Source organism: Somniosus microcephalus, chromosome 4 (assembly GCF_052327205.1).
Source record: "Somniosus microcephalus isolate GS21.2 chromosome 4, FLI_Smic_1.0, whole genome shotgun sequence".
Classification (NCBI taxonomy): domain Eukaryota; kingdom Metazoa; phylum Chordata; class Chondrichthyes; order Squaliformes; family Somniosidae; genus Somniosus; species Somniosus microcephalus.
Window position 1 is genome coordinate 91843940 of NC_140990.1, and position 12704 is coordinate 91856643.

The following is a 12704-nucleotide window of genomic DNA, read 5'->3' on the forward strand; positions in this document are numbered from 1 at the left end:
TCTGTAACCTCCTCCAGCCCAGCAAGCCCCCGAGATATCTGCACTCCTCAAATTCTGCCTTCTTGAGCATTCCTGATTATAATCGCTCAACCTTTGGTGGCCGTGCCTTCTGATGCCTCGGCCCTAAGCTCTGGAATTCCCTGCCTAAACCTCTCCGCCTCGCTACCTCTCTTTCCTCTTTTAAGTCGCTCCTTAAAACCTACCTCTTTGACCAAGCTTTTGGTCACCTGCCCTAATTTCTCCTTATGTGGATCGGTGTCAAAATTTTTGTCTTTTAATACTCCTGTGCAGCGCCCTGGAACGTTTTACTACATTAAAGGCGCTATATAAATACAAGGTGTTGTTGCTGTTGTTATACTGAGGGTGGTTTGTGTGACAGGGAGAGGGTGATATAATGAGGGTTGTGATGAGGTTCGATCGCGGATTTGGCCCCGATTTCTGACTTTGTTCTCCAGAAGGTGTCTGAGGGGCCTACAGTTATCTCGAGTGATTGAAGCCTACTGACGGCCCTGGGGGCCCGGGGCCTCCCTGTGTTGTCAACGCACACCTGTTTTTATGATGTGGACGTTCATTGTGAGTGTCTGCCGGTTGACCGGTGCGTCACGATGGCAACTTTATGCCATTTTGTTAAACGCAGAGGTTTCCACTGGGGTTCAATCACCGAATATAACGGGTCGCTGAGCACCCCCCACAGTTCAGGAAGGGCCCAGGTTTCAACCCCCCCGCGCCCCCGGTCTGCACTGAGTGAGCTTTTCCCAGCTAGGGGGCGGGTGGGGTGGGCGGTTTGGGAGGGTGAGGGGCTACAATTGGTATTGAGTTAATAAAGCGGTAAAGCGCTTTAGTCCCAAGTGTGTCCGCCGTGGCTCTCTCTCTCACCTCCGAGTCAGAAGGTCGTGGGTTCGAGCCCCCCCGCCACCCGCACTCCGGAGACTCGAGCCCCCATAATCCAGGGGACCGACACTCCCTGGTACTGAGGGAAGTGCTGCACCGTCGGAGGGGACCATCTTTCGGATGCTGACGTTAAAACCGAGGAACACGGCCACTGTTAGAAGAGCAGGGGGAAGTTCGCCCCGGTGTCCTGGGGCCAATATTTATCCTTCAACCAACAACACTAAAAAAAGGATGACCTGCTCATTTATCACACTGCTGTTTGTGGGATCTTGCTGTGCGCAAATTGGCTGCCCCGTTTCCTACATCACAGCAGTGACTACACTCTCAAAAGTACTTCATTGGCGGTAAAGCGCTTTGGGACGTCCTGAGGCCGTGAAAGACTCTGTAGAGATGCATGTCTTTCTCACTTTCCCTTACAGCCAATGAAGTACTTTTGACGTGTAGTCACTGTTGTAATGTAGGAAACACGGCAGCCAATGTGTGCACAGCAAGATCCCACAAACATCAATGTGATAATGACCAGATCATCTGTTTTTTTTTAGTGATATTGGTTGAGGGATAACATCTGGCCCCTGGACACTGGGGTGAACTCCCCCCCCCCCGCCGCTCTTCTTCAACCGTGGGATGTTCTATGGCCACCAGAGAGGATAGACCTTAGTTTAACATCTCCTCTGACAGATGTCACTTCCGACGGTGCAGCGCTTCCCTCAGTGCCAGCACTGGGAGCACCGGCCCTGTGTTATGGAGGCTCAAGCCTCCGGAGTGGGGTCTCGAACCCGCGATCTTCCGACTCAGAGGCGAGAGAGTGAGAGGCCCACCATGCCGCGGCTGAGACCCCCCACCCGAGTTCCCACCTTGTTCCCTCTTCGAGTCTCACCTCCGTCTTTCTTCCTGTCTCCTCCTCAAACAGGACGGCTCAACGACGGAGCAGACCAAGCAGTGCAACACCTCCAGCACCACCCTGGACAACCTGCTGAGCTCCAAGTCCTCCACCGTCATCGGCAGCCTGATCCTGACCGTGGCCTTCGTGGTGGGCCTGCCGGGCAACGCCTTCGTGGTCTGGACCATCCTGCTGCGCATGAGGCGGCGGACGGTCACCTGCGTCCTCATCCTCAACCTGGCGGTGGCGGACGGGGTCACCCTGCTGACCTCGCCCTTCTGGATTCACTTCCTGGTCAAGGAGGACTGGGTCTTCGGGCGGGAGGTGTGCAAGATCTTCCACTACCTCTGCTGCCTCAACATGTACGCCAGCGTCTTCATCATCACCTTCATGAGCGTGGACCGCTTCGTGGCGGTGGCCCGGCCCTACGCCGCCGCCCGGCTACGCAGGAAGGGCGTGGCCCTCAAGGTCCTGCTGGGCCTCTGGGCCTTGGCGGCCCTCATGGCCCTGCCCGCCCCCTACTACCGGGACGTGCGGGTGGGCAAGATCGAGTGCAAGCTCATTTGCGAGCCCATCCACAACTCCACGGGCGACACCACCTTCCACTACACGGCGGAGACAACAGTGGGCTTCCTGGCCCCCTTCGCCATCATCATCGTCAGCTACGTCTTTGTCAGCCGCAGGATGCGGACGCTGCGCTTCCGGAAGAAGAGCAAGACCGAGCGGCTGATCGTGGCCATCGTGGTGGCCTTCGGCCTCTTCTGGCTGCCCTACCACGTGGTCAACCTGCTGCAGGTGGGGGCCAAGCTGGCCGGCTCGGACCGGCTGCGCAACCTGCTGAAGGAGCAGCGGCCCATGGTCACCGCCCTGGCCTTCGTGGGCTGCAGCATCAACCCCGTGCTCTATGCCTTCACCGGCATCGAGCTGATCCGCAGCTCGGGGCCCAACTTCATGGCCAAGCTCTTCGAGATCACCACGGTCGAGGCCAACCCCAGCCAGAGCAGGAGCCAGGCCGGGAGGAACAACACCAACAGGAATGAATCGGCCTGCCAGGAACAGCTGACCGGGCTCTAGGACTCCGATGGTGGGGTGGGGTGGGGTGGGTGATGGGCTGGTTGTGGGAAGAAGGGCCCATTGGGGCATTTGGGGGACCGAAGAAGAAGGTCCTTGACCCTTCCCTCCGAGGTGGCCGTGGAGGCCTTGTTCGTCCAGAACATTCACCGCTGACATCCCTCTCTCGCCAATCGCTCCTCCCCCACCCACCCTGCCCCAGTGTGGCAAACGCCCTTTCCCTTTTTCCCACTTTTGATGTATCCCAAACCCTCCATCCCCCATCCCCCACCCTCCAGGCCCCCTTCCCTCCCTCCTTCTCTACCTCATCCTCCTCAATTCCTCCCTTGGTCCATCCTTCTCTCCCTTATCACCTTCCCTCCCTCCTTCCCTCCTTCATCTCCCTCCTTCCCTCCCTCCCTCATCTCCCTCATCCCCTCCCTCATCTCCCTCCTTCCCTCCCGCATCCTCCTCCCTCCCTCCCTCATCTCCCGCCTTCATCCCCTTCCCTCATCTCCCTCCTTCTCTCCCTCATCCCCTACCCTCTTTCCTTCCGTCCCTCCCTCCCTCCCTCATCCCCCTCCCTCCCTCCTTCTCTCCCTCCTTCCCTCCTTGCTCTCCCCACCTCTTCTCCATTGGGAGCCATCTGTTCGACTCCCGAGTGTGAATAGAATCCTGAGTCAGTTCCCAGCTGTGGCGGTCTATACCACAGCCGCGATTCCGTAGGGGCGGAGGGAGGGAGTTTTTTAAGCCTTGCTCGGACCTGTCATAAGAATATAAGAAATAGGAGCAGGAGTAGGCCATTCGGCCCTTCGAGCCTGCTCCGCCATTCAATGAGATCATGGCTGATCTTCTGCCTCAACTCCATTCACCGGCCCTATCGCCATATCCCTTGATGCCTTTACTAGTCAGAAATCTATTGACTTCTGTTTTGAATATACCCAATGACGGAGCCTCCACAGCCCTCTGGGGTAGAGAATTCCAAAGATTCACCACCCTCTGTGTGAAGAAATTTCTTCTCATCTCAGTCCTGAATGGCCGACCCTTTATCCTGAGGCTGTGGTCCCTGGTTCTAGACTCCCCAAAATGAACTAGCGCCCAACATGGGGCTCGACTCCATGACCCTGAGATTAAGAGTCTTATGCTCTACCAACTGAGCTAGCCTGGTCAGATAACAGCATTTGGATCTGGAGTCTGTCGGTATGGAGGAGGGACTGAGATTTGGAGGGGGGTAGAAGGAAGGGACGGGGGTTCAAGGGGAGGGAGAGGATGACGGCGGGGGGTGGGTAGGGAGTATCTTAAGGAGGCTGGGAAGGTGAGGCGGAGAGAAAAGGCCCCTCGAGCCTGTTACAAAGGATCAGGAGTAGGCCATTCAACCCCTCGAGCCTGTTACAAAGGATCAGGAGGAGGCCATTCAGCTCCTCGAGCCTGTTACAAAGGAACAGAAGGAGGCCATTCAGCTCCTCGAGCCTGTTACAAAGGAACAGGAGGAGGCCATTCAGCCCCTCGAGCCTGTTACAAAGGATCAGGAGGAGGCCATTCAGCTCCTCGAGCCTGTTACAAAGGAACAGGAGGAGGCCATTCAGCTCCTCGAGCCTGTTACATAGGAACAGGAGGCCATTCAGCCCCTCGGGCCTGTTACAAAGGAACAGGAGGAGGCCATTCAGCTCTTCGAGCTTGTTGCAAAGGAACAGGAGGAGGCCATTCAGCCCCTCGGGCCTGTTACATAAGAACAGGAGGAGGCCATTCAGCTCCTCGGGTCTGTTACATAGGAACAGGAGGGGGCCATTCAGCCCCTCTGGCCTGTTACCATAGGAACAGGAGGAGGCCAATCAGCCCCTCGGGCCTGTTACATAGGAATACGAGGAGGCCATTCAGCCCCTCGAGCCAGTTACAAAGGTACCGGAAGAGGCCATTCAGCCCCTCGGGCCTGTTACCATAGGAACAGGAGGAGGCCATTCAGCACCTTGGGCCTGTTACCATAGGAACAGGAGGAGGCCATTCAGCCCCTCAGGCCTGTTACATGGGAACAGGAGGGGGCCATTAAGCCCCTCGAGCCTGTTCCACCATTCAGTCAGATCTTGACTGATCTGTATCTTAACTCCATCTACTTGCCTTGTTTCTGTAACCCTTCATACGCTTGCTTAACAAAAATCTTTCAATCTCAGTTTTGAAATTTTCAATTCACCCCCCCGGCCTCAACAGCTTTTTGGGGGAGGGAGTTCCACATTTCCACTGCCCTTTCTGTGAAGAAGTGCTTCCTGACATCACCCCTGAATGGCCTGGCTCTAATTTTAAGGCTGTGACCCCTTGTTCTGGACTCCCCCCCCACCAGAGGAAATAGTTTCTCTCTCCATCTACCCTATCGAATCCTTTAATCACCTTCAACACCTCAATTAGATCAGGGATAGGAGAGAAGGGGTAGGGAAAGGGCCTGTGGAGAGAGCGGAGAGGTAGTGGAGTAGGAGGAAAAGGATGAGAGAAGGATTTGGGGGAGAGAGGCAGTAAAGGCAGGGAAACTATCTCAATGGGGGCTGCAAAGTCTATCGGGTGGGTGGTGCTAATAAATCACTCGGGTGGGGGGAGGCGGGGAATGGGAGGAGAGGAAATGCGTCACCCAATTAATTCACGGCCTACCAAACCTCCATCGCAATCCTGCCCTCTCCAGGACAAGTGGGCGGGGAGGGGGGTGGGGTGCGGTGGGAGATGATTTCGTAAAGGGAGCTCCCTGGCATAAGCCTCACTGAGGCCTCCAAACAGGACCCGAACCCTCAGCGGCCAATGAATATCCATTCCCCAGAGGGGGCTGACTCCCTTAATGACAAGTTGGAATAGGGAGTGGGGAATAATAAAACCTTCAGCCATTCGTTATACCTTCCTGAGTTTCTCTCCATCCCACAGTGCCAGAGTCTTGGAATTCCGACACCCCACCCGCCCCCCCCGCAGCCCCCCGAGTCAATGGCCAATCCGTCTGACAGTTTACCCCTTTCCTCTGGTGTAATCGGCAAGTCTGGATTTCGCTTTCCTCGATTCCTAAGTTAATGTATATAGAATGTGTAAATAAGCATAACCTAATCTTCTCAATAAAAGACACTACATTGTACCACAACCGCCCTTGACCTGTCTGAATTTTCTCTCTCTCTCGACTTTGTATTGGTCTTCACAGTAGAGGATGAGAATCAAGTACCAGAGATACGAGGAAAACTAAAAACTCAATCAAGGGGAGGCACTTACTAGCTTTAATATAAGTAAAATAAAATGGGAATGGAGAAAATAATAGGACTTAAGCGTGACAAATCTCCAGGACCTGATGGTTTCCACCCCAGGGAATTCCAAGAACATAAGGAATAGGAGCAGGAGTAGAGTAGGCCATTCGGCCCCTCGAGCCTGCTCCGCCATTCAATAAGATCATGGCTGATCTTCTACCTCATCTCCACTTTCCTGCACTATCCCCATATCTCTTGATTCCCTTAATATTCAAAAATCTATCAATCTCTGTCTTGAATATACTCAACGACTGAGCCTCCACAGCCCTCTGGGGCAGAGAATTCCAAAGATTCACCACCCTCTGAGTGAAGAAATGTCTCCTCATCTCAGTCCTAAATTGCCGACCCCTTATTCTGAGACTGTGACCCCTGGTTCTAGACTCCCCAGCCAGGGGAAACATCCTCCCTGCATCTACCCTGTCAAGCCCTGTAAGAATTTTGCATGTTTCAATGAGATCACCTCTCATTCTTCTAAACTCAAGAGAACATAAGCCCAGTTTACTAGAAATAGAGAGGAAATTGTTGTTGCATTAGTCATGATCTATCAAAACGCTCTTGATTCAGGAATTGTAAACTTGGATTGGAAAACTGCCAATGTCACTCCATTATTTAAGAAGGATAGGAGAGATAACCTGGGAAATTATAGGCCTATTAGTCTAACATCTGTTGTGGGGAAGTTACGAGAATCTGTTATTAGGGACAGAGTGACTGAATATTTGGACAAACATGAGCTGATCTGAAAGAGCCAGCATGGATTTGTAAAGCTAAGTCATGTCTAACGAACCTAGTTGAATGTTTTGATAAGGTAACTAACATGAGGGAGTGTCTATGGATGTTATTTACATGGACCTCCAGAAGGCATTCAACAAGGTTCCACCTAAGAGATTGTTAACAAAAATGAGGGCGCATGGAATTGGGGACAACCTATTGGCTTGGATAGGGAATTGGTTAGGAGGTAGGAGATAGAGTGCAGGGATAATGAGTACGCACTCTGATTGGCAGGATGTGACTCGTGGTAATCCCCCCAGGGATCTATATGAGGGCCTTCGTCTTTCACAAATTGACTTAGCTGAAGGAATAGAGAATTATATATCTATCAATAGACGGAGGACTGGATGGAGGGAGGGGTGGAGGATTGGATAGAGGGAGGGATGGAGAGATGGAGGGAGGGATGGATGGAGGGAGGGATGAAGGGAGGGAGAGATGGAGAGAGGGATGGCTGAAGGGATGGATGGAGAGATGGATGGAGGAGGGATGGAGGGAGGGAGGGGGGAGAGATGGAGGGAGGGATGGCTGGAGAGATAGATGGATGGAGGGATAGATGGAGGGATGGATGGAGGGAGAGATGGATGGATGGAGGGGGGGATGGATGGTGGGAGGGATGGGGGGAGGGAGGGGGAGAGATGGAGGGATGGATGGCTGGAGAGATGGATGGAGGGAGGGATGGATGGAGGGATGGATGGAGGGATGGATGGAGAGAGAGATGAATGGATGGGGGGATGGAGGGAGGGATGGAGGGAGAGTTGGAGGGAGGGATGGGTGGAGGGATGAAGGGAGAGATGGAGGGAGGGATGGAGGGAGGGATGGATGGAGGGAGAAATGGAGGGAGGGATGGAGGGAGAGAGGAGGGAGGGATGGATAGAGGGATGGAGATATGGAGGTAGGGATGGATGGTGGGATGGATGGGGAGAGATAGAGGGAGAGATGGATGGAGGGATGGATAGAGGGATGGAGAGATGGAGGGCAGGATGGATGGATGTTGGGAGAGATGGAGGGATGTTGGGAGAGATGGAGGGAGAGATGGAGGGATGTTGGGAGAGATGGATGAAGAGATGGAAGGAGGGATGGAGGGAGGGATGGATGGAGAGATGGATGGGGGGATGAATGGGGGGATGGATGGAGAGAGGGAAGGAGGGATGGATGGAGGGATGGATGGAGAGATGAAGGGAGGGATGGAGGGAGGGACAAATGGAGAGAGGGAAGGAGGGACAGATGGAGGGATGGATGGAGTGATGGATGAAGGGATGGATGGGTGGAGGGATGGAGAAGGGATGGAGAGAGGGAGGGACAGAGGGAGGGAGGAATGGGTCGATGGGTGGAAGGAGGGAGAGATGGAGGGGGAGGGATGAACACAGGGACGGATAGACATGTCACTCTTTCTTGAGCCGTAACGATTATCACAGGGCCCCATCCTTCAGAAACATCCTTTTCCTCGCCCTTTCCTTCCGCGGGCACCATCAGATAGCGGTGCGCTGATGGAGGTCGAACCTCCAGGCGACCATGCATGGACTGCAGGCAGCTTGGCCTCTCCCTCCCCCCGCCCCACTCCCACGTCATCGTTCTCGCTGCTGCGTGAAGGACAGGCACCCCTGAGGACAGGGGGGGGGGATGGTGGTTGGTGTGGGAAGGCACGGGAAGAGAAGGAGCGAGAGCATTCGGGTGAGGGATAAGGGTGGGTGGGGGGGAGGTGGCGGGGAAGAACTTTGCTAACGCCCCGCCCCCCCATTTCATGGGCTTCGCTGTTCCCTTCCCTTATTGCCATGTTCTTCATCAATATGGCCTGCTCCTGCTCCTAATTCTGATCTTCTTATGTGTCGGTGGGGTATTTGGCTATGGGGGCATCACAGCTCTCTTCACTCACGCCCCACCCCCCATCACAAGCACTTGCTAGCAGGAATCGCTGAATAATAATCAGGGGCTGAATTAGAATGGAACCTGGGCCCTTCCTGCTCTGTGTGTGTGGCTCAGTGCCAATTGTAGCCCCCCGCCCTCACCTCCCCTTACCGCCCAACCCAGGCTGGGATCAGCTCACTTGGCACAGACCTGTGGGGAGTGTGGTGGAACCTGTGCCCTTCTTGCTCTGTGCAGGGCGTGGGTGAGGGGGAGGCGGCGGGGGTGGGGGGGGGGGGTGGTGGAGGGGGCGAGGCAGCTAACTATTGAGGGTCATGGGGAGGTGGTGTGCAGTGCGTTCAGCCAGCTCCGCACTCTGACAAGGTGAACCAGGGCCGTACGGGAGAGCGAACGTCTCCCGGATCCAGTGGTGTCAGCTTGTTGAGCAACGTTTTGTCCCTCAGCCAGAAACCATCTCATGTCCTGTCATCAGTCAGCCAGTGGCTGCCAGCAACACGTCCAAACAACGCACAGGAAACAGCAGCTCCCTGTTTTCTGCGTTCATGCTGGAGCTTGACTGAGGCACAACCCAGTCAAAACATCGAAGCAAATCCAGTCTCAAGACGGTGAGGGCGGGGAAATGGGGTGAGGACTGCCACTTTCTCTGGTGGGGGAGGGGGGGTCAGGGCGTCAGACGCTGACCATTCACCCTCTGGGACTTTGGGGTCAGATCCTAGCCCCAGACAGCTCTTTGGCTCTGCAATTCTCAAACACCCAGGTTGTTCCCAGAACTCAAACCCCGCACCCATCGCCCGTGGGACGCCCATCACACGCCACTCAAACACCCCCCACCCACTGAGACACACCAGTCAGTGCACTGATATCTCCCTGAGGGAGAGGGACTGAGAGACACCAGTCAGTGTACAGATATCTCCCTGAGCGAGAGGGACTGAGAGACACCAGTCAGTGCACTGATATCTCCCTGAGGGAGAGGGACTGAGAGACACCAGTCAGTGTATAGATATCTCCCTGAGCGAGAGGGACTGAGAGACACCAGTCAGTGTACAGATATCTCCCTGAGCGAGAGGGACTGAGAGACACCAGTCAGTGTACAGATATCTCCCTGAGGGAGAGGGACTGAGAGACACCAGTCAGTGTACAGATATCTCCCTGAGGGAGAGGGGACTGAGAGACACCAGTCAGTGTACAGATATCACCCTGAGGGAGAGGGACTGAGAGACACCAGTCAGTGTACAGATATCTCCCTGAGGGAGAGAGACTGAGAGACACCAGTCAGTGTACAGATATCTCCCTGAGGGAGAGGGGGCGGAGAGACACCAGTCAGTGTACAGGCATCTCCCTGAGGGAGAGGGGACTGAGAGACATCAGTCAGTGTACTGATATCTCCCTGAGGGAGAGGGACTGAGAGACACCAGTCAGTGTACAGATATCTCCCTGAGGGAGAGGGACTGAGAGACACCAGTCAGTGTACAGATATCTCCCTGAGGGAGAGGGGACTGAGAGACACCAGTCAGTGCACAGATATCTCCCTGAGAGAGAGGGGACTGAGACACACCAGTCAGTGTACAGATGTCTCCCTGAGGGAGAGGGACTGAGAGACAGCAGTCAGTGTACAGATATCTCCCTGAGGGAGAGGGACTGAGAGACACCAGTAGGTGTACAGATATCTCCCTGAGGGAGAGGGACTGAGAGACACCACTCAGTGTACAGATATGTCCCTGAGGGAGAGGGACTGAGAGACACTAGTCAGTGTATAGATATCTCCCTGAGGGAGAGCGATTGAGAGACACCAGTCAGTGTACAGATATCTCCCTGAGGGAGAGGGACTGAGAGACACCAGGCAGTGTACAGATATCTCCCTGAGGAAGAGGGGACTGAGACACCAGTCAGTGTACAGATATCTCCCTGAGGGAGAGGGACTGAGAGACACCAGTCAGTGTACAGATATCTCCCTGAGGGAGAGGGACTAAGAGACACAAGTCAGTGTACAGATATCTCCCTGAGGGAGAGGGACTGAGAGACACCAGGCAGTGTACAGATATCTCTCTGAGGGAGAGGGGACTGAGACACACCAGTCAGTGTACAGATATCTCCCTGAGGGAGAGGGACTGAGATACACCAGTCAGTGTACAGATATCTCCCTGAGGGAGAGGGACTGAGAGACACCAGGCAGTGTACAGATATCTCTCTGAGGGAGAGGGGACTGAGACACACCAGTCAGTGTACAGATGTCTCCCTGAGGGAGAGGGACTGAGAGACAGCAGTCAGTGTACAGATATCTCCCTGAGGGAGAGGGACTGAGAGACACCAGTCAGTGTACGGATGTCTCCCTGAGGGAGAGGGACCGAGAGACACCAGTCAGTGTACAGATATCTCCCTGAGAGAGAGGGGACTGAGACACACCAGTCAGTGTACAGATGTCTCCCTGAGGGAGAGGGACAGCCAGACAGCCAGACAGAGTGAATACACACGCTGAAGATGGGCTGCTGAATTTTTAGTGTTTTTAGTGTTTAAAGTGGGGAAAAAAAAGGTTCATTTCAAGTTTAAAAAGGTTTTAAAGTTAAATTTAGTTCTAGTTAAGTTAGTTCAGTTTGTTTAGTTAAGTTTAAGTTTAGTTTAGTCTAGATTAAGTAAGGAAGGAAAAGACCACCAAAGAGACCACCAAAGGAAAAAAAACCAGAGGAAATTAGAAAAAAAAAGCCAAAGAAAAAAAAGAAATAAGGGAAAAAAAAATATACAAACCAAAGAACAGCGGCCGCACGGGGCCACAGCAGCAGCAGAAGCGAGGTGACTCGGCCGCATCGGGAACCGAGGCGCGAAGGCCGCACGGAGACGCAGCGGCAGCCGGAGCGAGGAGACTCGGGGAGGCCACTTCGGGAAACGAGGCGAATCGGGGAGGCCGCACGGAGACGCAGCGGCAGCCGGAACGAGGTGACTCGGGGAGCCCAAGCGGCGAACGAGACACGGCCCGATCGGCGGCCGCAGTCCAGCACCCGAGCGACGACCGCAGTCCAGCACCCGAGCGACGGCCGCAGTCCAGCACCCGAACGGCGAACGAGGCACAGCCCGAGCGGCGGCTGGGCTAGAAAGCCCGGGAAAGGCCCGAGGAGCCAGGCCCAGAGACCTCTGAGGAGAAGGGGAGCAACCAGAAGGCTTCCAGAAGCAAACCAAGACTGTGAGTACAGGGCCCAGGGAGGGAGACTGAAGCCAGGGAAAGGCCCGAGGAGCCAGGCCGAGACAGAGGCACAGAGACCTCTGAGGGGGAGGGGAACAGCCCGAAGGCACCGGGAAACAGCGGCTCACAGACCCAGACCTGAGAAGGGTGAACCCAGAAGCCGAGGCCCAGGGACCACGGGGTCGGAGAGGGGGACCGGGAAAGTTCGCGAACAGGGAGAGGGAAACACCAAACCCGGGGCCCCAGAAAAGCTTATTCTAAGATCAACAATACTTTACCAAAAATGAGCGAATCAGAAGATCCACAACAGCCCCGCTTCCAGATTCCCCCCAACACCGCAAAAAAAGCTATAAAAGCGATCAAGCATAAGCAGATGAGAGAAAAACCAGAAACACTTTTTGCTGACTGTTACAACAATGGGACAAAAAGTAACCTCATTTTCTACTCAGATCAGCCAGTGGCTTGGATCACAGCAATAAAATCACACTATACCAATGTTAAGCTAGAAAATACCGCAAATGGGTCCATAATGAAAATTAACACACCAGGAGACAGTTCAACTACGACGGTCAACGCGTACAATACCGGAACAATATTAGTGCAAGGCAACCTCGACAAATTTGCACCGGCCTTCAGGACACTGAAAAAATTAACTAAGGGGGGAAGGAACAGCCCCAGAGTGGCCCGCACTCCCCCCAACATTGACAACTTACCAGGAGAAAATCTGCCTGGTCAGGAGGTGAACGAGCCACACAGTTCAAACCAGACACTAACCCCGGGGAACCACAGCCACACGATACAACTGACAAAC

The 12704-nt window shown here is 54.4% G+C and overlaps 1 protein-coding gene across 1 annotated transcript; it reads left to right on the top strand.

The window, feature by feature from the left end:
* Nucleotides 1–558: 558 nt before the first annotated feature.
* ltb4r2b (leukotriene B4 receptor 2b) lies at nucleotides 559–4041 on the top strand. Its single transcript, XM_085984108.1, has 2 exons — nucleotides 559–573; nucleotides 1763–4041. The coding sequence occupies exons 1-2, from the start codon at nucleotides 559–561 to the stop codon at nucleotides 2843–2845; spliced, it is 1098 nt and encodes a 365-aa protein (XP_085840234.1). The 3' UTR covers nucleotides 2846–4041.
* The last annotated feature ends 8663 nt before the right edge of the window (nucleotides 4042–12704 follow it).